This window comes from Coregonus lavaretus (assembly GCF_964263955.1).
Source record: "Coregonus lavaretus genome assembly, chromosome: 1".
NCBI lineage: Eukaryota > Metazoa > Chordata > Actinopteri > Salmoniformes > Salmonidae > Coregonus > Coregonus lavaretus.
This window is the reverse complement of record NC_139988.1, coordinates 39,335,753-39,362,962: the sequence shown is the minus strand read 5'-3', so window position 1 is coordinate 39,362,962 and position 27,210 is coordinate 39,335,753. Positions and strand designations below refer to the sequence as shown.

At 41.0% G+C, this 27,210-nt stretch overlaps 1 protein-coding gene across 1 annotated transcript in view; it reads left to right on the top strand.

Annotated features, from left to right (window-relative positions):
* LOC311127854 (glutamate receptor ionotropic, delta-1-like) overlaps nt 1-27,210 on the top strand; it is a 481,343-nt gene that overhangs the window by 259,674 nt on the left and 194,459 nt on the right. The window contains exon 3 of the mRNA XM_084159745.1: nt 22,917-23,201. Within this exon, the coding sequence (XP_084015871.1) occupies nt 22,917-23,201 (285 nt within the window). The remainder of the gene's footprint in view (nt 1-22,916; nt 23,202-27,210) is intronic.

Here is a 27,210-nt window from a genome sequence, read left to right as displayed (position 1 = left end):
TTCCACTTCTGTACTAACCTATTCCACGGAACACTAACTAACATGTAATTACTTAGCAGAGAGCCCCACACGCACCAGTACCTTGTGTATGGTTGTTATGCTTAATTTTATTGGGGGCTGAAAGAGCATGGACTTTCTGTGGGTGACAGCTATTAACAAACAAAGTGGTCAAAATGATGTATTTTCTGACCTTAGCAGGTCTACCACTAGCCCAACTATTTAATCATTGATGAAGCATACTTTCCAAGTGTAAAAACAAAACAAAAAAAGTGTTAGGGATTTTTGGAAACCCTTTTGGGTAATGCAGCCCCTGATTGTGAACCACTTTCTAAAAATGTTATTATCCAAAACTTTCTTAGTGTGTCAAATTCATTAACCTACCAATGAAGAAATGTTACCAATACGTAAGTGGAACCCGAGAATGGCTAAACATTAAATCATTCCGGATGGAGCAGAGGAATCTGATGATTCCTCTTGTTTTGACAAATCCTGCAAGTAAACATGCACATTTAACTCAGACACAGGTGCGTGTTTTAGAGACTGACACTAAATGATAATTGAAATGGAACGTAGGCTAAGGAATTCTATTACATTCAATTCCATTCTACTATGATTATCAATTAACTTTTTCAGTAGCAGTAGGAATACATCCATGTTGTTGGAAATAGGAGAACAAATCTTTCCAGATAGAGATGAAACATCTTGAGTGGTAGGCTGCAGGCCAAAGGTAGACCAGAAGGGTGTGAATTTCCTAAGCTTTTCACTTGCTCGACACAGGCTCACAGTCCTGAGTGTTCAGAGTGGGATGCAGCCTGGACCAAGAGGAGCGCGAGCCCTTGTAGAAAGACTGGAAATAAAATGTTTTGAGCAGCACAGACACACTTATGAAGGACACTGACCACTGGAAAGCTTAGATTCTTCTCTTCAATGCATGTTCATAGCAACATTTTTAAAAAGGTGTTCAGGCTGGTGAAATGATATATGGGTCAATGTCAGCCCAGTTAGCTCTGCCCAGCAGTATACTCGACTAGAACCTATGAGACTAGCTAACTAGGCTACATACCAGCTCAAGATGAAAGTTAAATTCACTGTCTGTACATACATTTACATATGCTTTTTTACATGTTTTATTTTTTTACCCCCTTTTTCTCCCCAATTTTGTGGTATCCAATTTGTAGTTACAGTCTTGTCCCATAGCTGCAACTCCCATACGGACACGGGAGAGGCAAAGTTCGAGAGTCGTGTGTCCTCCGAAACACAACCCAACCGAGCCGCACTGCTTCTTGACACATTGCCCGCTTAACCCGGAAGCCAGCCGCACCAATGTGTCGGAGGAAACACCGTACACCTGGCGACCGAGTCAGTGTGCACTGCGCCCCGCCCGCGACAGGAGTCGCTAGTGCGCGATGGGACAAGAACATCCCTGCCGGCCAAACCCTCCCCTACCCTGGACAACGCTGGGCCAATTGTGCACCGCCCAATAGGTCTCCCGGTCACGGCCGGCTGCAACAGAGCCTGGACTCGAGTACATTTACATATTCAAACATTTCTTACAGTACTCCTCATTTAAAACTTTCCCAAAGTTCTCTAGGCCAATCAATACCAGTTGAAAAGTTAACTTACCATATGTATCATCCATCTTTGCAGGCATGCCCGATCATTTTCTGCTTTGTATCCGTGAAATACCCACGTGTAGGAAATTGTAGTATCGTTACTCAGCAAATAAAAAAGATGTTCATGTTGTTGAGCGACATCGAGGACAAAGCACAGTGACAGTCAACGTTGACCAAGGAGAACCAAGGTAAATAAATATTAATGTAGTTCACATTTAGAATTGAATTTGTCTTGATAATCGGTGGATTTCATGTGACATATCACTGCAAATGAGGCGCTTTTTGTGGGACCATCTCATTCTCGGTCCCAGCCTGTTGTTAGCAACATAGCTAGCTATCTAGCTAACATTAGCTAAGGACTAAGTGACACAGCTGAAATGTAGCTGGTTTACACAAACAGTAGCTTGCTGGTTGTATTTAGCAAATTATATTATCTTCACTTGGTTTATTATCTATCTAACAATGTAACAGACGCAAAAGGAATGTTAATCATTGCCATGGCAGGATAAGCCAGTTTGCTAACTGTCAGGTAACTTTTTGATGACTAGCTAACTAGGTAGCTAGCTAGCTAGTGCTAATTACATTATAATAGCATTAGCTAGGAGCCTGGCTGTAGCTTGGCCATGTGTAGCCATGTGCCATGTGTAGCCTGACTATAGGTTGGCCATGTGTAGCCGAATAGAAGCCCACTCAAATAGTCCGGATCTAATATAAATGTCCTTCATAAGCAAATGTAAAGCCTATACAGTATCCTAGTTAGCTAATAAACTAACTAAGGTTAATGTTACTAGCTAGGCTAGTCTACTGTCAGTGTGGTGCTAGCTAAGGTTAGCTTAGCCAAACTATTAGCTGGTAGTTAGCTAGACAAGCTGGCTGCTTTAGCTTGCTCGCTAGTTGTATGCTATAGCTCTAACCAGCTCATTAGAAGTTGTTACCAACATTGTAGTTGCTTACGAAGTGATATATCAATTTCCACATAAGTAATAACCTAATACTACAGAAAGTATATACAATGTAGACATACAATACTAGCACCTATGTGATAATATATCTGTAATTACATATGGATTCCTACAGTAATACCTGATGTATTAATATAATTGGCATTAGAAGTATTATGCAGTATTGCACTTGTAATAACCATAGCTAGAATGAATACCTGCAATTACATAAAAGTACATTTCAGTACATTTTTAGATGCGAGCTCAGTAGACCCTTAGTGATTCTGAAAACCATGTTTGTATGTCCCACACATTATCATGGATTCCAATTAGATTGCATGACAGATTTCTCAACAGTACTTTGGTTTATACTGAAAAAGTGTTCTTTGTTCATCTATAGAATGTCATGTACAAGGACTTACAAACAATGCAAGAAGATGGCCTCATCAGCAGAGAATGATGCCGTAACTGAAGTGGTAAATGCTGAGATCCCTAAGCAAAAGGTACAGGAACCAACTGTGGTTGCTGTAGATTATGATATACCTCCCATTGATGGTAAGTATCGCTTCATTCATCCACATTTTTGGTTCCAGTAGAAACACCAATACAATTACTTGCCAGGCTATAAACTATCAAAAGCACAGGCCGGTCCATGGCCTAGTGGTTGGAAATCCCTGCTTTAACCAATCATCTGTTGGTTGACATTAGCCTGAATGTTCTCTTTGTTTCTCCCTTTAGGACAAGGGGGTCAGACTCCCTCCCTATGACAACCAAGTCCTGCCTCATCTGTTGGTCAGTGTGATTGCATTGTTTAAGGACATCTTTAAACAATTGTTCTGTAGAATATCTTATAACGTTGCGACGAATGCCCTTTGTTTTAATTAAAGTGTCTGTATCAAGTCCCTCTGACCATACAACTGAAAATATGAAAATTTAAATGCTGAAGATCAAGATCAAGATGGAGGCTTTGGAAGAAGAGAGAGACTTCCTCCGCAAACCTTTTAACCAGTTGTATGGTAAGATAACATCAGTAGTCTGTTTCCATATCGGTCTGGGTTTTTGTCAACATAATTGCTGTCAAGCCAACCCAATTTGTCATTAAAGAGAGAAGGAGGCTTATATCACAGACTGTCACTGATCATTTACATTTGACATTTTAGTCATTTAGCTGACGCTCTTATCCAGAGCGACTTAGTGAGTGCATACATTTTCATACTCTAACCAATCATCTGTTGGCTGACATTAGCCTAAATGTTCTCTTTATTTTTCCTTTACAGTAGGACAAGGGGGTCAGACTCTCCCTAGGACCAAGTCCTGCCTCTTCTGTCGGTAAGTTTATTTTCATTGTTTAATGGCATCTTTAAAGTTTTGTTTTAAAGTAAGGGACCGAGAACTTTCACATACTGTACAATAAGAGTGATAGTAATTAAGATTATGATAATGATGATGATAGCTACAAGTTTGTCTCTAGAACTGTGTCTCTAAACCTTACTAGCTGTTAAATCATTCCTCTGACCTTGTTTCCTCAGACAGGGTTTAAGAAGTCTTCCTAAGTGTCTTGGTTTTGTTCACGCCAAATTATGCGACATGAACACATGAACACTGCTAGTCATGAATGTGTCATTTCACATCACAAAAGGGGCGGGCCCAGGTATGCAAACACATTAATTCATGATCCAATTTTGGCAGAAATGTGCTGCCTGTGTAGACTACTGCCTGATTGGCTTGGCTGCATTCATGCATACATTTAATTAGGTAATCTCATGGATGTATTATATTAAGTGTACTAGCTGAAAGCAAGAACACTCTTGTTATTCTGCATTCTTAATATTGTTATTCCTCTTCCGTCCCTCTTTCTGTGCTGCTTATCTATAAAAAAAACAAAAAACATTTAAACTATTATCACCACTTAAACTCTATTCAGTCCAGGGTTACATGCTATTTCCAGTTATGACTTTTATTTTTGATACTACTTTTACTTTTTATGTTTCAGACCTTTTAATACCCCAAAAGCTCACATAGACTCCTATTCAATTTCCTCAACATTCCAAACTGGCCATTGTTAAGTCTGCTGAATTCTATCTCTTGTAATTTCAAATGAAACAGCTCCTGAGTACTTTAAGGGCTGCTTAACTCCCACTGTTCTTTCGACTAATCGATTGGTTGGATTTTTTATTTAGACACATCCTATGTGTTTTAATCAAATTAACTATATTCACTGAGCTTGTCTGATGCTTTAAGCACACTGTTTGATTAAATAATTAAGACACACAAATGACTAGAGGGAGTCCGTCCAGCAATTGATTTTATTGTGCCTGGCCGGGCTCAGACTTGCTATGCTATGTAAAAAAAAAAAAGACATAGAGTGACTGTGTGACTAGCACCCATTGTCTCTCTCTCCTCCCTGCTGCAGTGACCACCACAGTGTTTATCACACTGTCCGTGTTGCTGAAGCTGCAACATAGTTACAACCATTTCTGACTCTTACCGAAATCCCTCATTTGTTTAGGAAAAACATTCCCTATTCCCTCAACCCTTGCTCTCTTTACGTGAAAGATGTATGCATCGCGTGCACGTGACCAATAGGGCCTGACCAATAGCATATCATAATCACGTCAATAAATGGATTATAACAAACTCTGAACACCTTAACAGCTAAATGGATGCAGAGGACGTGACAGGCTACTGGTTGATCATGAGGTAAAGGCGAAGTCAGATGTGTGGAATAAATTTGACTAGTTGTGGAAAATACTGGAGATCAAGAAAATAAGGTAAGGAGCAAGCACTGTGTGCATATTATGTGTGCAAACAGGTGCTTTTAGATTACAAAAACATTTTTCAAATCAATTGGAACAATGTAAACAACACTAAGTAAGTTATAAGCGTACCAGAGAGTCTTTTGTAAAAAAAAAAAAAAAAAGTTTATCTTTATTACAGCAAAGACTAAACAGTCGCGTTCATTCGTGAATGCATTTTCCAAAATGGAACGGTTTATTTATTGTTTAAGCTAAATATTCAAGGCTCGCTTTATTTTATTTAAAAACTAAAACGCTTGATTGCATTTCAAATCATGAATGAATCGTATGCTGTGTGATGACATGAACGAATGAATGATTGATTGATACAGTAGCCTATATAAGTATTGAAACATAGGCCTAAGTAAGTTACGGTATTAAGACTAAACAGGATGCGCTCTTAGGCCTACAGCTCGATGGTGGTTATACAAGGCTGCTATACCAAGCCTACTAATGATAATGACAATACTTATTATTATAATGATGATCTTAATAATAATAACAATAAGAAGGAGATCAAGAAAAATGAGTATTATTATTATAAATATTATTTTTCTGACAATTTGAAATATGTAAACAACAATAAATATATTATAAATAATACCAGAGAGGCTGTTATAATAGTAAAAAAAAAGTGTAAAGCCTTTATTACAGCAAAGCAAAGATTAAAAACAGCCACATTTGTGAAATTGTTTACTTGACATGTCGTTGCGTGAGGCATGGTGCTCACAGAATCAGTAGGCTGTTAAACAAACACTCAAACAGGCAACTGAAGCAGGATCTGTCTTATTTCTGTAGATACTGTATATATGGAGGATTTATAAAGCCAGGCACATTTAACAGTTAGGCTATTGATTATAGACCTAATTAAGTTGGGGTTTCCGCTCTCCTTACGTTTCTTAGACAATAAGGCAAGGGCTGTTTTCTCGTCTCCTGATTCTGCTGCTGCATCCGTCGCATTGTTCTCAACACCAATATGCTGGTTAACTTTGCTATTATGCACATAGCAACATGGTCTAGGAAAAGGTGCCATTTCAACAGTGCACTGATGTTTTTCAGAACCGCGGACAGTGACCACTATCCAACATGTTTGTTATAGCGCATTTGTTATAAAATAATATCATTTTTATTAGTGTTGCACCATTGTTCTTATGTAATATAACCATGTACAATTTCAGTAGCATGTGTCTTACAGTGATGTACTGTGCCATCCCCACGGCCTCCACAATGGATTAGTCCACTCAGACAGGCGTGAATCAGACAGGTGTCTTCTACACTATGAAATATATTTGGAAAATTTGGAAAGCACACACTGTCTGTATAAGGTCCCACAGTTGACAGTGCATGTCAGAGCAAAAACCAAGCCATGAGGTCGAAGGAATTGTCCGTAGAACTCCGAGTCAGGATTGTGTCGAGGCACAGATCTGGGGAAGGGTACCAAAATATTCTGCAATATTAAATGGAAGAAGTTTGGAACCAGTTTTATGGTTTAAAATAAATGCTTGTGTTCTTATTTCAGCAAGCACATTAGTAAATTGCTTTATATTTTACATGTTTGCAGGCAAAACCCCAGACGACAGAGCAAAAACGTACAAGAAGGTCCTGGCGACCTACAAAAAGAAGGGAAGCATGTCTGCTGCTTTCCACAGCATGTGGTGTGGATCACAACACTGTGGCGATGAGTTCCCCTCTGGCAGAGATCATGCTAGTGGCGCTGGAGTTCCTTCGTTCACAGCCAGCATTTGACAGCTCTATAGAGACTCTCAACCAATATGCAAGAAAGATCACCAAAAATGCAACAGCAGAAGTGAGCTATGCTATAAAAGAGAAGTGGCATAATGAACTGCTCCCCATCACTTATAAGTTCAAATAAAAACTGATTTTGCACACTCATTCACGTGCACACACACACACACACTGGGTAGAGATAATGTAAGAAAAAGTAAGAGTAAGATAAAGTGTGTTCCTGCTGTAAAAATAAAAATTAATGAGTTAGTCTGTTTTCTGAGATGAGGCGCAAGGAACTGCTCCATATCCCCTATAATCTTGATTTTGCACACATTTATGTTTAACTGTTAAGGATATAGCATGTTCTGGCTGTAGATTCTAAAGAAAAATAAACAAAATATTGTGAGTGGTTGACACTTGCTCCAGATGTGCAGTAGAGATGGCAGTTTGTACATGTTCCACGAAAGATAATCACATAATTAAATAAAATCCGACAGGAGTGCGGCAATGATCTTGGAATTGGCGAAGCGCAAAAAAACATCTACATATCAACCACTAACTAAAGGATTCCCAACTACTGTGCTGGGTGTCTGCCATCGTTGTAGCATAGTAAAACTACATTGTGATTACATGAGTAATTCACAATGTGTTTCACTTTACATTAAGTTGCTTGTTCCTGTGTGGAAACATCGTAGTTACGATACTTTTCTTTATAACAACATTGTAATAACTGACATTTTGATATATCCTGTGAAATATGTAATTGCATTGAAAGTATTTATACTTATAGGTGCTGTAACAACAGTTATTCTACATTGAAGTGTATTTTCCCAATGATTGTAATAAAAAGGTTTACCCTACTGTGTTTTACTTTACTTGAAGCTGCTTACTCATTAGTACCTACATTAACATTATACATTATATTATTTTGAACAACACTTCTCTTTCATTACACCTTTGAAGCCATGGAAATAAACACGAAATCCCTTTTCAAAGGCAGGTACATAGTATTTACAAAGGTTATACCATTATGTGTTTCACTTTACATTGAGTTGCTTGCTCCTGGGTAGGTACATTATAGTTACATGTGTATCCATTGTAAATATATTGCTCTTACATTTAACTCATACATCCTTTAAGCCAAATAATATGGAAATAAGATAACTGAAGCTGTAGTTAATGATAGGGTGTGCATTGTTACAACAGCTGACAGAGTCCTAGCCTAGCTTATTTTGGTGGTAGTGACTTATGTAGTTACATGTAACAAGGTTACATATTAGGATGCATTGTTAACATGGTGCTACGTAGGAGACTGCAAAAGTGTAATTACAGAACATGTTAGTTACATTTGGAACAAGACATCTTGTAATTACATATACATAAATCATGAGTAATTACACATGTGGTATAACCTCAGACAAGCTGATTTGTAATTACATGTCCTTGTTCCACTTGTGTAATAACCTATACCGCTAAACCCTTATTACAGTGTAATTACATAGTATTGACATAGTAATTATATGTTACTACTATGTTATAAATACATTTATTACTATTTAGTTACATATTAATTAATGTACACTTAATGTAAAGTGTTACCAAAAAGTCCACCCACAGGTCAATTAAGCCTAACATTATGATAATGTCTAATGAATTGGATAATTAATTATGCAATATAAAATATGGATTTATCTATATTCTACAGTAAACGGGCCACCACCAATCATTTAAGTCGAATGGAAACTTTCTTAGCAAGTAGGGATAAACCGTACGTATCACAATTATAATCAGAAGGTTCTGTAGAGTTATTTTATTGACGTGGGATTCAAAATCTCAGAGACCGTGATAATATTTTGTAACACAAAGAAGATTTATTATAAAAACAAGGTAATACAGTAAAGGATCAATTAATCATTGACAGATTATGTTATTATTATGTTCCGAGTTGGTGTCTTTATCCAACTGAGATCGAAGCGAGAGCAGAGGACAATCGTTGAAATTCCAGTATTGGTGTTTGGCCACCAATACTGGGGGGGGGGGGGGGGGGATGGTGCGCCGAGGTGCTGAGGCTCCTTGCCTGATTGGCTGAAACGTTCCATGGTCTCGCTTAGCATGAGATGCCCCCAGCCCCAGGAAGGAGAGTCCCTTTCCTTAGGGAATTGAATATTGTTCCGTTATTGATGGATAAATCCTTTGTACAACCGGGAAAGGTGGGCCATTGTTCAGGGCATTATGTTCCCTACATAATGATACAAAACATGACATGTTCTCCTTGAAATAGAGAGAAGTTATTCACAACGGGGAAAATACACAATATAATTTAACATTTTCACAGCACACAGTGATCATAGCATGCATGCATCAGTACACTTCTTGTGCAGCCGGTGAAAGGCTGTTGTCTATCGCCTGTTCGTTAATAGCTCAGCTGGACTCTTCCCAGTAGAGGCCATGGGCGTAACATGCTGAGACAGCAGGAACCTTGCTATTCGTGTCTGCCAGTCACCCACAGAGATCCTAGACAGAGTCTCCTTGGTTGTCTGAACCATGCGTTCAGCTTGCCCATTGGAGGACGGATTATATGTGGCTGTGGTGATGTGTCTGATTCCGTTCCGCCCAGCGAACTCTTTAAACTCAGCAGAAGTGAAGGCAGCTCCATTGTCTGACACCAGGACGTCACACAACCCATGAGTTGTTAGGGTCCTGTCACCCTAGACCCACTTCAATTTGCTTACCACCCCAATAGATCCACAGACGATGCAATCGCCATCACACTGCACACTGCCCTATCCCATCTGGACAAGAGGAATACCTATGTAAGAATGCTGTTCATTGACTATAGCTCAGCATTCAACACCATAGTACCCTCCAAGCTCATCATTAAGCTCGAGGCCCTGGGTCTGAACCCCGCCCTGTGCAATGACGAGACAGCCTACAGGGAGGAGGTGAGGGCTCTGGGAGTGTGGTGCCAGGAAAATAACCTCTCACTCAATGTCAACAAAACAAAGGAGATGATCATGGACTTCAGGAAACAGCAGAGGGTGCACCCCCCTATCCACATCGACGGGACCGCAGTGGAGAAGGTGGAAAGCTTCAAGTTCCTTGGCGTACACATCACTGACAAACTGAAATGTTCCCCCACGCATACAGTGTGGTGAAGAAGGCGCAACAGAGCCTCTTCAACCTCAGGAGGCTGAAGAAATTTGGCTTGGCACCTAAAACCCTCACAAACTTTTACAGATGCACAATTGAGAGCATCCTGTCGGGCTGTATCACCACCTGGTACAGCAACTGCACCGCCCGCAACCGCAGGGCTCTCCAGAGGGTGGTGCGGTCTGCCGGATACATTACCGGGGGAAAACTACCCACCCTCCAGGACATCTAAAGCACCCGATGTCACAGGAAGGCCAAAAAGATCAAGGACATCAACCACCCGAGCTGCTGCCTGTTCACCCCGAAGGTGAGGTCAGTACAGGTGCAAAAATGTGATTTGTGAAATGTGATTTGATTTGAGTGGCAAACAGCAGATGGAGGGTGCTTATCACGACAGCAGATGACATCAAGCTAACAACCAGGGCCTCTTTATCCAGCTGCGCATAGTTTCGTTCAGTGGAATTTAGGGTCCTAGATGCATAGCACACGGTGCCTCTCGACCATCAGATTCCACATGACTCAACAAGGCACAGAGCCCATATGGACCAGTAATATATGGAAGGCCTTAAAGAACTTAGGGGGCACCTTAGGGCTGATGGCAATGGACACAGGAGGCTCCCTGGAAAGCCCAAGCCCCTGGAAAGTTTCTTCTTTCTCCTTGATAATTGAATCCGGGGAGTTTTGCACGTGATAAACCTCCGTGACCTCGATGGCTAAAGGCTCAGATTAGTCGCGGCCCAATAAACTGGTTCCTGTGCCATGAATGACGAACAGCGGTAGCCTGCTGAGGTCTCCTCGATAGCTCACGTCCACAAAAATCCTACCCCAAACCTCTAACTGGGTCTGTGACCATTGCCTTAACACCCCATTGTCTTGCAAGAGATCTGGTGGCTGATCAGGCCAAAATTCGTTGTAAGTTTCCTCACTAATCAGTGAACATTCAGAGCCTGAATCAACTTCCATTGCATGCTTGCGGCCATTTAGCAGCACTGTGGCCATATGTGACCGACCGGCTCGATTTGGTCTTATGTAGCAAAATTTGAAATTGTGTTTTTTTACATTGGATAAAAGTAGAGACTCAGAGCTAGAACATGGTATATCATACACTACAGTTGAGGAACAATGGAATTCTGCTTTGAAAGTTGATAAACTAGTAACCACACTTTTGAGAAAATGTTCCTTTAATATTTTGGTACACCTACTGGAGAGCTCTTCTTTGTCTACAGCCATTCAGCATCGTTCACACACTCTTAAGCCTTAGCCCCACCCATCTTTTTAAGGATTCACATGTGAGGCCAGGTGCTAAACAGAGTGAGTATGGTAGTGTACTAAACTATCAAAGATTTCAAGACTAAAGGCTGGTTTATACTAGTTCAATCAACATGTCTGTATACAGTTGTCGCAGTGACATCATGAACATTCTATTGTCGTCCAACATCAAACTTGTCGTTGTCGTTATGAAAAGTATAAACACAAAAATAACAGGCTGCATGATATCAGAAGCCTGGTGATCCAAAATAGCATAACTGGTGTATCTTAACACCAATAAACCCATCCGTTTAAAAATTAATTTAGTAATCTAGGCAACTTTTGGTTTGTTTCTAGCTTGTTAGCTAGCTAGCTAACGTTAAGTTAGCTGGCTAGCCAGTTCAAATAATAACCATATCATGTAGCTGACAACGTCTTAACTTGAGCTAATTTGTATTCATTATTACAGGAAAATAAACTTACAACAAGATCATTATTTACAAGTTAATGGCGAGCTAATTACACAAAATAGCTTATGGTTGTGAATGTGATGAAATAAAAACAGGGCATTCTACCAGATAATTTTTGAACTTGGACACTGTCTCGTTTGCCTAGCGCTATATCCTAATTTGACTTTGGTGCAGGTCATGTTGTTCTTCACATTACCATCTCTGGTAAACACACACTATATAAAAATAAAATCGATGTTTATTTGTCACTTGCACAGGATACAGAAGGTGTAAACTGTACAGTGAAATGGTTACTTGCATAGTGGAGTCTTTTGTTTAGCCGTGTAGCTAGCTAGCTAAACAATGAACCATAATCCGAACTCATACTACCATGCACCATGCATGAATATGCAGGTAGGTAAAGCTAACCAATTAGGTTCAATGCTAGCTAGATAGCTAACATTAGGCTATAAGTTGCAATGCAAATTGCTTTCTGAGATACAAATAATATTACTACACAGATCATACATGTAACGTTAGCTAGCGAGCAAGCCAGCTAACGTTAGCTAGCTAGCTAACAGTACGCTTTAAATTGCAATGAAAACGACTTGCCAGATGATCAGCGAATGCTCGGAGTACGCGTCCTGGTAATCCGTCTGGCCCTGCGGCCTTGTGAATGTTGACCTGCTTAAAAGTCTTACTCACATCGGCCACGCAGAGCGTGATCACATAGTCATCTGGAACAGCTGTTGCTCTCTTGCATGCTTCAGTGTTGCTTGCCTCGAAGCGGGTCCTCTGAGTGGTCCTCTGTAGCTCAGCTGGTAGAGCACGGCGCTTATAACGCCAAGGTAGTGGGTTCGATCCCCGGGACCACCCACACACAAAAAAAAAAAAAAAAAAAAAAAAAAATGTATGCACGCATGACTGTAAGTCGCTTTGGATAAAAGCGTCTGCTAAATGGCATATTATTATTATTATAAGCGAGCATAGAAGTGATTTAGCTCATCTGGTAGGCTCGTGTCACTGGGCAGCTCACGGCTGTGCTTCCCTTTGTAGTCTGTAATAGTTTGCAAGCCCGGTCACATCCGACGAGCGTCGGTGCCGGTGTGGTACGATTCAATCTTAGTCCTGTATTGACTGGTTGCCTATTTGATGGTTCGTCGGAGGGCATAGCGGGATTTCTTATAAGCATCCTTGAAAGCGGCAGCTCTACCCTTTAGCTCAGTGCGGATGTTGCCTGTAATACATGGCTTCTGGTTGGAGTATGTACGTACGGTCACTGTGGGGACGACATCATCAATGCACTTATTGATGAAGCCAGTGACTGATGTGGTGTACTCCTCAATGCCATCGGAAGAATCACAGAACATATTCCAGTCTGTGCTAGCAACACAGTCCTGTGGCTTAGCATCTGCGTCATCTGACCACTTCCTTATTAACCAAGTTACATGTGCTTCCTGCTTCAGTTGTTGCTTATAACCAGGAATCAGGAGGATAGAATTATGGTCAGATTTGCCAAATGGAGGGTGAGGGAGAGCTTTGTGCGCGTCTCTGTGTGTGGAGTAAAGGTGGTCTAGAGTTTTTTTCCTCTGGTTGCACTTTTAATATGCTGGTAGAGATTATGTAGAACAGATTTAAGTTTCCCTGCATTAAAGACCCCGGCCACTAGGAGCGCTGCCTCTGGATGACCGTTTTCCTGTTTGCTTATGGCCTTATACATCTCATTGAGTGCAGTCTTTGTGCCAGTATCGGTTTGTGGTGGTAAATAGACAGCTACGAAAAATATAGAAGAAAACTCTCTTGGTAAATAGTGTGGTCTACAGCTTATCATGAGATACTCTTCCTCAGGCGGGCAAGACCTCGAGACTTTATTAGATTTCGTGCACCAGCTGTTGTTTACAAATATATACAGACCGCCACCCCTTGTCTTACCGGAGGCAGCTGTTCTATCCTGCCGATGTAGCGTATATATATCCCACCCGCTGTATGTTATCCATGTCGTCGTTCAGCCATGACTCTGTGAAACATAAGATATTACAGTTTTTTATGTCCCGTTGGTAGGATATCCTTGATCGTAGGTCATCCATTTTGTTTTCCAATTATTGCACGTTGGCTAATAGGACTGATGGAAGGGGCAGATTACTCGCTCGCCGTCGGATCCTTACATGGCACCCCGACCTACGTCAACAATTTTTCCGTCTCTTTCTCATGCGAATGACGGGGATTTGGGCCTTGTCGGGTGTCTGTAGAATATCCTTTCCGTCCAAAATCCCAAAAAATATTTGTCCATTAAGAGGTGAGTAATCGCTGTCCTGATATCCAGAAGCTATTTTTGGTCATAAGAGACGGTGGCAGAAACATTATGTACAGAATAAATTACAAATAACGCGAAAAAACACGGGGGACCGTAACATGGCAGCCATCTCCTCCGGCGCCATTTTAAAAGGATTGTCTGGTTCAATAAAACATTTTAAATCCTAAATCAGGGATTTCCTTATCGTCTGATTCATCTTCAGAGTCAGAGAGATTCAGCATGGAACGATTGCAACTTTTTCCCACTGATCTTTGTCTATAGCGCTATTAACTTCAGCGCAGCAATGTTGAGAGCATTAGCAACACCTTTTCAGTTATTTCAAAAAAAGCTGCAGTAGAAAGGATTATCCACACATACTGAGCAGCTCATGTTATAGATAGAAGCATGCTACATGGCAGACCAATCTGAACTAATCTCTTGGCATGTCCAGACCATCCGTTATCTCAGCCAATCATGGCTAGCGGGAAGTTTCCTGTATTTTTCCATTTCTAAACCAACTAGGGTCGTAATTTAACAATTGTATTCATATTTACAGATGGCATGCACGTTTGTTATTAAAGCACATTAAAGTTCACATGTTCCAGAAGGCATTTCTGCCAAAAACGCATTTTGATAAAAATTTAAAACAAAATAAAATGCCTCTCCTGTGAAGTAGTGACGTGTGACATATGCCTAGCTTCTTGAAACGGGTCACATATTGGCTTAGATGTGATGGTAGGAAGATTTGAATTTAACATTGAGCATCAATCTGAGCCTACTATAGTCGCACCTACCTGACTTAATTACAAGAGTAGGGGCTAAAGTAACACAATCCTTCAAGGAACCTTGGAACCCAAACAATCTAATTCCGATGTCTGAGCCCACTTGTTTTCCTTAGAGCAGATTAAAATATCCACAACATTAAAAAACATGAGTAACTGTATGTATTTCTGTCAGGCAGGACCATACAGCGCTGAATGAGAGCAAATTTGACTAGGAAAGTTGTTTATTATTTAGCTACCAAAAAGTAAAGCTTACATTCATCATAAATATTCATGGTTGACATTTCCGCCTATTGTATCTCTGTGTTTACAGGTCTATATTTCCAAGATGCATTAAGATATCCTAATGCTGTTTGTTTGTTTTACACAACCATCCATTTCATAAATGGGAGACATTAGGGATGTAAAAAACATGGTTGTGTTTTGTTCTACCTCGGGTAGGGGTATCTAAACAATGTGGGGGCCTTGCCACTAGTCTAATTACCATAACCAGAAACTATCATATTTCACAGATTAACCATGGTCAAAAGGAGTGAATGATTTTAGAAGATTTGGATTGAATACCTACTGAAGTATACTGAGGAAAATCAATGGGATTATAAAATGTCAATGAATTATTGGCCTAACTGCCATGTGGAATCCATGTGGCTGGTCTTTTAATCTTTTAATCTGTCTCATTGGTTATGTCACAACATATACCAATATTATTATCTCTATCTACATTCTGCATGTTTTACAGCTACTGTACCTGTGCTACAGACTGAGTGCATGGTGTCAACACTACTGCAGTCACTGGTTATCTTTGCAATGGCTTCCTCTTTGATTCATATTTATTGTGTTTACAGAGAGAGACACTAGATGAGATCATTTCATTTGCGGTGTGAAATTCTTCCGACAGCCCTAATTTATATAATTTCACCACAGCATTGGTGTGGTGTGTTAGCTCCATTCTGCTATGTTCCAATGACGACTGTACACATTGATGATAAACTCATCCACAGCAATGCATTGCTCTGCAGAAGTTGTATATAATGTCCCCTGTGACCGCAATGATGAATAATCATTTTCCACATCCCAATCTGTGCATCCAGAAGTGCTTTGATGTGGCAGTAGCATCTGCAGGGAAACATCTGAATCAAAACAATGTTTGTTGTTAAACAGCCTTTAATCCATCAGACAGATGCCTTTTTAATGTTTTCAATTAAGAGCTATAGGAACATAGGAGATTTCATTTTATAAACCCCCGATTTGGGCTCATTTGAATGTCAATAGAATGTGATGCATGACAGCATTGTGGCAATAATCGTGTCAGCATAATGCTATGCAGTGTGTTTATTAGGCTCGTTTAAATTCACCCCACACACAAATGGATTTTTGCTTTTGACGTAAAATCCAAATCTACCGGAGGTTACATTTTTCCAACTTTTCTACCCATACTGAAAACCTCTTGCCATAGTACCTAAAAATGACACATGCAACACCATATATATACCATGTTAACCTATCCATGTCTGAGTACATTTATTTTTGTGAGCGAACCCTCCTACGGATGAGGCCTACAGTTGGACGGACATGAGATGTCAGATACACAGCAGCATATGAATGATAGCCCCTTTCCACTCTAGTGAGGACATTTAGGAGTCATTATTCCATCATTATCATCTTTGCCAGTGTCTCTGCAGACCTCTGCCCGTCAGAGAGAGGCTTGTCTGTAATGTAATTGAAATATTCATATAGTCTATTTTCCAGGAGAAAATGGGTGAATCATGTCGTCTTTATACTGAGATAGGAGAGGTTTAGTGTAGACATAATGGCTGTGCCCCTATGTGGTTCCATTTCCTGACACACCATTAGCTTGTAGAATGAGGGAGAGGGGGGGAAAAGGATGCCATTGTGAAAATGACACATTACTAGAGCAATTTTATTTGTCACATGCCCTGAATACAACTGGTGTAGACTTTACCGTGAAATGATTACTTACGAGCTCTTTCTCAACAATACAGTTAAAAAGTAAGAAAATATTAGCCTCCCAAAAAAGAATGAAATAGTAACTATATAAAATAACAATAACGAGGCTATATACAAGGAGTACCGGTATCGAGTCAATGGCGGTCGTGACGTTTAAGATGAGGGAGGGCGATATTTTTTTAAATGAGCATGCCGTTATTTCTATTACAGCATATTGGATGACTGTCATTCATATTCCATTCATCCAGCTCAATGTAACATCGATAGGTTTAGGCTACAAAATGATACCAAAATCATGAGTTTGCTACAACCTAGCCTATGAATTAAAGTTTACAACGTAGGTGTACAGGTCAAGAGAAAAATGTGAGTAATCAAGGTGACAGACAGTGACACTGTAATGAATACTCAGGGAGAAAAATATGTAGATTCACGCGCAGAGTGCGGCACGTGTTTATTTCGCCTTCGCAAAAGGCAGGAATCGTGGTCACAGGCAGGCAATGGTCATACACAGGTAGGCAAACAGGCAGGAGAATCAAAAACTAGGACTGAAGGCTATAACTGGTTCTCACAAACAAGCTAGGAAAAGGCTTAGTAGAGTCAAAATGAACAATACCTCACAAGGCACAAACAGAATGAACTGAACTAAATAAGGAGCTAATGAGACCAGGTGAGTAACTACAGTGGGGGAAAAAAGTATTTAGTCAGCCACCAATTGTGCAAGTTCTCCCACTTAAAAAGATGAGCGAGGCCTGTAACTTTCATCATAGGTAAACGTCAACTATGACAGACAAATTGAGAAAAAAAATCCAGAAAATCACATTGTAGGATTTTTTATGAATTTATTTGCAAATTATGGTGGAAAATAAGTATTTGGTCAGCTACAAACAAGCAAGATTTCTGGCTCTCACAGACCTGCAACTTCTTCTTTAAGAGGCTCCTCTGTCCTCCACTCATTACCTGTATTAATGGCACCTGTTTGAACTTGTTATCAGTAGAAAAGACACCTGTACACAACCTCAAACAGTCACACTCCAAACTCCACTATGGCCAAGACCAAAGAGCTGTCAAAGGACACCAGAAACTAAATTGTAGACCTGCACCATGCTGGGAAGACTGAATCTGCAATAGGTAAGCAGCTTGGTTTGAAGAAATCAACTGTGGGAGCAATTATTAGGAAATGGAAGACATACAAGACCACTGATAATCTCCCTCGATCTGGGGCTCCACGCAAGATCTCGTGGGGTCAAAATGATCACAAGAACGGTGAGCAAAAATCCCAGAACCACACGGGGGACCTAGTGAATGACCTGCAGAGAGCTGGGACCAAAGTAACAAAGCCTACCATCAGTAACACACTACGCCGCCAGGGACTCAAATCCTGCAGTGCCAGACGTGTCCCCCTGCTTAAGCCAGTACATGTCCAGGCCCGTCTGAAGTTTGCTAGAGTGCATTTGGATGATCCAGAAGAGGATTGGGAGAATGTCATATGGTCAGATGAAACCAAAATAGAACTTTTTGGTAAAAACTCAACTCGTCGTGTTTGGAGGACAAAGAATGCTGAGTTGCATCCAAAGAACACCATACCTACTGTGAAGCATGGGGGTGTAAACTTCATGCTTTGGGGCTGTTTTTCTGCAAAGGGACCAGGACGACTGATCCGTGTAAAGGAAAGAATGAATGGGGCCATGTATCGTGAGATCTTGAGTGAAAACCTCCTTCCATCAGCAAGGGCATTGAAGACAATGATCCCAAACACACCACCCGGGCAATGAAGGAGTGGCTTCGTAAGAAGCATTTCAAGGTCCTGGAGTGGCCTAGCCAGTCTCCAGATCTCAACCCCATAGAAAATCTTTGGAGGGAGTTGAAAGTCCGTGTTGCCCAGCGACAGCCCCAAAACATCACTGCTCTAGAGGAGATCTGCATGGAGGAATGGGCCAAAATACCAGCAACAGTGTGTGAAAACCTTGTGAAGACTTACAGAAAACATTTGACCTGTGTCATTGCCAACAAAGGGTATATAACAAAGTATTGAGAAACTTTTGTTATTGACCAAATACTTATTTTCCACCATAATTTGCAAATAAATTCATAAAAAATCCTACAATGTGATTTTCTGGAGAAAAAAATTCTCATTTTGTCTGTCATAGTTGACGTGTACCTATGATGAAAATTACAGGCCTCTCTCATATTTTTAAGAGGGAGAACTTGCACAATTGGTGGCTGACTAAATACTTTTTTCCCCACTGTAACACAGGTGAAATCAATGAACAAAAATGAAAGACAGGGCTACGTTCAAGAAAACAAGGTTGACTAAGAAAATAAATACAGAACCTTACAGACACATTCAATACCGCCTTACACACTCTTGCCTGCATCCAGCTGATATAGGGTCTAAACATTAGTCCAACAGTTGCAAACCATTTCGTTCCGTTTGCTTCCATTTAAGAAACATTTCGCAACTGAATCGGCAGAATGAATACAGACCTGATCACACGAAAACACAGTTCACATTCATAGCAGCCACATACAAACAGCATGATCATTTTGTTTGTTGTATAATTCCTCCTCGCATCTACACGCTCTCCTCCTCTCAACTTTTCCCTGTGTTTGTGGACTTCAGTGCACAACACATCAGCTGTCTGTGACCAGGCGAAAAAACCTTTCCAAGCCAAACCTTCATATCATAACTACTAACCGCTACACACAGCCAACATCATTGTCACCATAACGTCATAGTCAACATAGCTACTAGAACTAACCCACTACAATCATGCAGTACAGTATACAGTCAGCAAGCAGTTTAGCAGTTACACCGGCGTGTCCCGGTGGTAATGAATTAATAAAACCAAACGCTTACCTTGACTTGGAAGAGTTCCAGTGTTGGATAGCCACAGCCAGCTAGCTAACATAGCATCCCTCTCTGAAACAGGTGTATGAGTAGGCTAAACTAGCTAGCTGCATTCTCTAGCTAATTGAAAGTGGAAAAAAAATTCTAAGAAATATAGCTAGGTTCTCTATTGCGTCTCCTTCATTTTTAAAGAAATGTATTTGTTCAAAACTGTTCAACTATTGTCTTTCACTCTCTTTGAGTCAACTACTCACCACATTTTATGCACTGCAGTGCTAGCTAGCTGTAGCTCATGCTTTCAGTACTAGATTATTTCTCTGATCCTTTGATTGGCTGGACAACATGTCAGTTCATGCTGCAAGAGCTCTGATAGGTTGGAGGACATCCTCCGGAGGTTGGCATAATTACTGTGTAAGTCTATGGAAGGGGGTGAGAACCATGAGCCTCCTAGGTTTTGTATTGAAGTCAACGTAGGTACGTTGAGGCCGGAAACTAGCTGTCCTCCAGCTACAGCATGGTGCTACCCTACAGAGTGCTGGTGAGGCTACTGTAGAACTTCATGGCAAAACAGTGTGTTTTAATGAATTATTTGTTGACGTGAATATATTTAGTATAGTTTTATCTAAAAATGAAAAAATTGATTTATTTTATACAATTCACTGAGGAGGATGGTCCTCCCCATTCTCCTCTGAGGAGTCTCCACTTGTGCAGGGTTACGAGGTGTGATATCGAAAGGTGTTGCTTTTACCAATTGAACTCCCAGCTACATTTCTTCTTACTTGATTAGGTCGACACAGATATTCTAAGGTCTCAATTAACTGCAATTAATGTAGAAAAACATTCACTTTAAATTGGAAATGTTGCTCTTCTGTACTTTGGGTAATTTCAACCACTGAGTTCCTCTACTGAACTGCCCAACTGAATTTGTGTGTGCCAAGCCAGTGGGGAGTTTTCTTGAGCTGCTGAGGGTTCAGGTCATGGGTGATTCATTAGCATGTGAAGGTGCTTCGGGGAAAATAGGTCCCTCAATCACCTAAATGCCCTCATTCTCTCTCTCTCTCTCTCTCTCTCTCTCTCTCTCTCTCTCTCTCTCTCTCTCTCTCTCTCTCTCTCTCTCTCTCTCTCTCTCCCTGATTTTCTACACTCATTTCCCCTCATTTCCCCTCACACATATTCTTTATCTTATTCTCTCTCTCCCTCCCTCTCTTTCTTTTGCTCTCTCACTCTCTCTTCCTCCTCCTGTCCTGCACTCCCCTCCACCCCCGTATGGGGCCAGAGAGCAGTACCTTTACGCATGAAATGATCAGGTGCATTGATAATACACTGAGTGCACAAAACATTATGAAAACCTGCTCTTTCCATGACATAGACTGACCAGGTGAATCTAGGTGAAAGCTATGATCCCTTATTGATGTCACCTGTTAAATCCACTTCAATCCGTGAGACATTTGAGATTGTGTATGTGTGCCATTCAGAGGTTGAATCGGCAAGACAAAATATTTAAGTGCCTTAGAACATGGTATGGTAGTAGGTGCCAGGCTCACCAGTTTGAGTGTGTCAAGAACTGCAACCCTTCTGGGTTTTTCACGCTCAATAGTTTCCCGTGTGTATCAAGAATGGTCCACCACCCAAAGGACATCCAACCAACTTGACACAACTGTGGGAAACATGGGCCAGCATCCCTGTGGAACGCTTTCGACACCTTGTAGTGTCCATGCCCCCACAAATTGAGGCTGTTCTCAGGGCAAAAGGTGGTGCAACTCAATATTAGGAAGGTGTTCCTAATGTTTTATACACTTTGTGTACTTATTGATGCAAGACAAGTATTCATTGACCCAAGGCCTGGTTGATTTAAGGTTTCCTGCCTTATTAAGACTGAATCAGAGTCCCTTGTTAATTAGACTTCTGACTTCTGTTTGGTTATACTGTAGGTATTTGATATGTGTTGATGTGTTAAGTGTGTGGGTGAGAGTGTGGGAGTCGGCAGAAGTTTAGAAGATTTACAGCTCGTACACTCACATTAAACTTCTTTAACTTATGACCATTAACATTTTATTTGTATTTTATCTTTGAATAAAGACATCGACTTGTGTACTTGGCAGTCAGCAGTTTTTAAGCACTGGTAAATGTTTATTTACCATTTTTAATGCCTCCAAGCACACTTACAACCCTTCCAACTAGCATAGTACTTTATATCACTTCATAAGCAGAAGCTCACTGACAGAGATGCTCAACATTCATAAAATATTTACTATTACTTATAATGAACAGCATTTCAGGGTAAATCTGGAGCTATAGATGTTAAGACTATATACATATTTTACTGTACTTTCAGTAATTCGTCCCAGCAACAAGCATCTTGATTTCTCTAAAGCACACACAAACATAAACAAACAGCAGGAGGAAGTGGTGGTTGGACAAACTATTTTAGAAACTACAAGTATTACAAACATGGATTTGTATGTTAATCTGAGTGACAGATTTCAGTGAGTACATGTTTCTGTGGTGGTGGGGAGGGATGAGGTGGTGCGTGCAAAAGAGAAAGGGATTTATTGCATAACTTGTTGTAGTGTATTTTTTTTTTGTTGTGACATTTAAGGTATGCTTTGTTTACTTTTCTACAGGCCCTACCCACTCTTTCAGCCATCCTCTTCCTGTTGTTATTCCAATACCCATATGGCTGTATGTGCCCTCAGTTCCTTCCCGGCCCATACCCTGGTCTGCTGCTCTATTGCCGTATTGTGTCCTACCCTGCCCATGTCCTGCACTGCCCGACTGTGTCCTACCCTGCCCATGTCCTACCCTGCCCTGCTGTGCCCTGCTCTGACCTGCCCTTTAACTTCTGTCCCTTCACCTCACATACTTTCTGAAAAAACCCTCTGTGCCATAAGTCCCTTCCCAATTTCTCCAGTAGTTTGATCTTTGGGGGGCATTTTGTTATCTCCATCTTTTTTATCTCCATCTTTATCTTTGCTATCTCTAACAAACAGATCACACTACTTTCCTTTGACCACTACTGATTCCTCGTGCTCTCTACTGCCTTATTGGAATGTCTGAAGTTTGTCTCATTATGTCCCTCTCTTGTCATTGTCCCTCTTCAGCCTGTGAGCTGATGAACCAGGGCATCCTGGCTCTGGTGACGTCTACAGGCTGTGCAGCCGCCAATGCCCTCCAGTCCTTGACCGACGCCATGCACATACCCCATCTGTTTATCCAGAGGAACGGCGTGGGCACGCCACGCACCGCCTGCCACCTCAACCCCAGCCCTGATGGGGAGAGCTACACCCTGGCCGCTCGTCCACCTGCACGCCTCAACGACGTCATGCTGACCCTGGTCACTGAGCTGCGCTGGCAGAAGTTCATCATCTTCTATGATGCTGACTACGGTGAGTGTGGGAGAGGGTGTGGGGGAGAGGGTGAGTGGGGGTTGATGGGTGGGTGTGTGGAAAACACAGTGGAGTGTTGTGTGACCATTACAGGTTTTGTTGAGTGTTTTTGTATGTGTGACCTTCAAAAGACCTCTTCTCCAAGGAGGAAGGCCAGTACGATGTTGATGATGATGATGATGATGATGATGACCATAATCGTGATGGCCAACCAGCAGTAATCAATAGGATAAAAGTTTTTTCCTGGAGCTATATTGTTCTGTTGGACAATGCAAAATACTGATTAATGTTTAAAGGGAAAGTGTGACATTTTGGCAAATAACCCCTTTTTTGTACTTACCCAGAGTTAGATGAACTCATGGATACCATTTTTATGCTTGCTCTTCCTATAGACTTCCATTCATTGCGCTAACGCTATTAGCAATAGCTCCAGAAACTACCTTCAACTTCCTTCAAACTGCCCGCAGAGACATAACAATGGTGTCCATGAGTTCATCTGACTCTGGGTAAATACAAAAATGTTGCCAAAATGTTGCACTATCCCCTTAACTGGGTGTTCGTGGTTCACACACCTCCAATAATTGTTTTGTCTACCTTACATTCCCATTGCACTCATTAGTATATTCTGTTTACGATGAACGGTACATCTGAACTGCCAGGATGAAGATATTTTGGAGATTTGTTCCAATGCGTTTATTTACAGTTCTCATCATAAGGTAATTTGTAGATGCCACTGAAGCATAGATTAAATATTACTCCCTGTCACCATTTGTAAATCATTCCAATGAAATCACTTCATAAGCCGTCATCGCGTCATGCTCTCATAGCGTATGAGCATAATATAAATAGTAAATCACCTCATATCACAGTTCACATAAATAATATATTGAGGGTCTCCATAAGGAGGTCAGAGTGTTTAGTGATTCAAAACGTTTAGAAAACATTATCAAAGCCATGCACTGACTCACAGAGGGGATTCATGTGTGATTGCCCAAAAAGTTGTGGTAAATCCTTGGTCATGTTCATATTAAAGGCATAATGTGTAATTTTTTTAACGAAATTGACCCAACAGTACAGAGGGGGAGGTTTTTTGCAAGTGCACTGCACGCTGATTAGGTTAGATGGAACTTGTGTTTTTCATGTGTGCATTTGTTAGTTGAAACCTTGATTGCTCGTGCATTTCATCCCATGGCAACAGGGCAAAGAGTAATAATAGATTGCACTCTTGATCCTGTTCTTGGAGAAGCTAGTCTTAATTGGCTTTATTATTTAATTAATCTCACCTATAACTCCCTTTAGGCCAGACCTTTTCTAATCCACTTTTAGAACACAGCAAGCTCTGGAATAAGCAATGCATTTCTGAGGCCAGTAACAGTTGTACAGAAGTTGTACACCCATTCATGGCGGTTTGAAAGTAGACCTGTGGTAGGGATACTTTACCATGGACACATGCTTCACACACTTTCAGTAGACACCTTTCATAAATACTATTGTTTATTGATTTTCCTGTTATAACATCAGCAACTCAAGAGGTAGTCATAACATTTTGGCTGAATACATTTGGTGTAAGCATTTCACTGTTAGTCTACATCTGTTGTTTATGAAGCATGTGACTAATACAATTGTATTAGATTTTAATGAGATGCAACTAATCAGGGCTAGGAATAGGCAAGAAGTATGACTAAACAATGTGTTAATTCTTAACCAGGCCCCATTAGTGTTAAATAATGAATAAAGAGACCAGTTTTGACGAGGCAGTAACACTGACATCCACATCCTTGTGTTACATTCTTTAACTCAGCACTTCAATTACATTTCAAAACAGTCAAAATACCCTCAGTGCAGACGAGTGATTTAAGAACATATAATTCACATTCTCTGAGTGTGATCGTATCAAAACCCCTGTCTTCTCCACTTCCTCTGCCATCTGTAGTCTGAGGAGTAAGCAGCAGGCCTTTGATGCTCTAGGAGGTCTTTCACAAAGCAGCAAAGCACCACATTAATACCTGGTGCGTCAGGGAGTCATCTTCCACAGTTGTACAACTCTGGTTGTGCAACTCTGCATGTGTAAGTGATGATGGGAAGATGAGGCATTCAGCAGAGTACTACTGATGACAATGACATTTGTGGAGGGGGTTGAAGGAACTGTAGCTGTAGCAGGGTGCTACTACTTGTGTGGTCAGGTGCCACAAAGAGGGACTTAGGAAAATTGCAATTGGCTCAGAACAGGGCAACACAGCTGGCCCCTGGCTCAAAGTGCAGGAGAGATTGACTTCATCACTACTTGTATTTGTGAGAGGTATTGACATGTTAAATGCACCGAACTGTCTGTTTGAACTACTGGCACACAGCTCGGACACCCATGCATACCCCACAAGACATGCCACCAGAGGTCTCTTCAAAGTCCACAAGTCCATAACAGACTATGGGAGGTGCACAGTACTACATAGAGCCAAGTAACTCATGCAAGCAGTAAAATTAGATTTAGAAAACAGATAAAAATACACCTTATGGAACATCGGGGACTGTGAAGCAACACAAACATACGCACAGACACATGCATACAAACACACGATAACATACGCGCTATACACACACGTACACATGGATTTTGTGTTGTAGATATGTGGTGGTAGAGTAGGGGCCTGAGGGCACACACTTAATATGTTGTGAAATCTGTTGTGAATGTATTGTAATGTTGAAAAGAAATGTATAACTGCCTTAATTTTGCTGGACCCCAGGAAGAGCAGCTGCTGCCTTGGCAGCAGCTAATGGGGATCCATAATAAATACAAATACATATACTACACGGTAACTAGCTATAAATCTAAAGCAGGTACACTATGATAACGCTACAGTAGGTTGTGTGACAGCCCCGCTCTGCTATAGAAAAGACACTGACATTCGAATGTTTTGACTGCAACCTCTGGATGAGTAGATAGGAATTCATTATAGCATCAGTTGCAGTGTAGCATTGAGCCATTCATTACTATGTGAATACTTTCATTACATGTTATTGAAAGCTAATTAATGCCTTCGAGTCAGCTGATATCTGAGGCTGTCAGGTCAAAGATACATTACATCCATCCACCCACAGCAGATAGAGTAGACAGGTGATTAAAGCAGAGGCTATGCATCTATAATCAACACACTCCAATAATTAATTTGTAAAAAAAAAATAGCCACTTGCCACTCAACATTACTGACGGGTGTGTGTGGATACAAGACTGAGCTGCAGATTAGTGGTTGACACAGGAGTGAAAATCCATACCTGTACTGTCCTGAACCTGCAACAGTTTTACAACATTTACTTTACATTTACAATTGAGTCAGTAGTGAATGCATACATTTTCATCAGTTATCAGTTACAGCCTTCATCCACCTTTCCAGACATTTTGGAGATGGGATTCCTGTATCCTCCTGGTGAGCCATTTTGGACTTGTGGCTTTGTAATTGTAGTTGTCCATCCCCTAGACTGGCTGCCAGCCAGGGTTTGAGAGCCCATTCAACCTTACATTTTCCCGTAACCCTGGTTGGGGGCCCTAACTGAGTGCTGTCAGCCGGAGCCAGCTGAGCCTGGGACTCGTGTGGGGCAGTGGCGTCACTCCCTGAGGTAGCATGCAAGGCAGAGCAACGCAAGGCAGAGCAGAGCAGAGCAGAGCAGAGCAAACTGAAGTAAAGCAAAGCATATCAAAGCAAGCAAAGCAATGCTACCCGCTACCACTATAACCCTGGAACTTTCCTGTCCCTCCCCAATAAAAATCACTCCCGTCCCATGCGCATTTTTACGCACAGAAATCAGAAATAATTATAGTTATTAGCTGTTTCTCTGTCTGTCCCCCACTCTGCCTGTGAGTAGCCATAGCAACTGCTCCGTTTGGCTGCCACTCAGCGCTCAAGACACAGTTGCCTGCTCACACAGCTGATAACAACCACATTACAAGATTTTGGCAATGAAGGCAGCCCTTCTACTTACCCAGAATTGGATGAACTCAGTACCTCTATTGAAG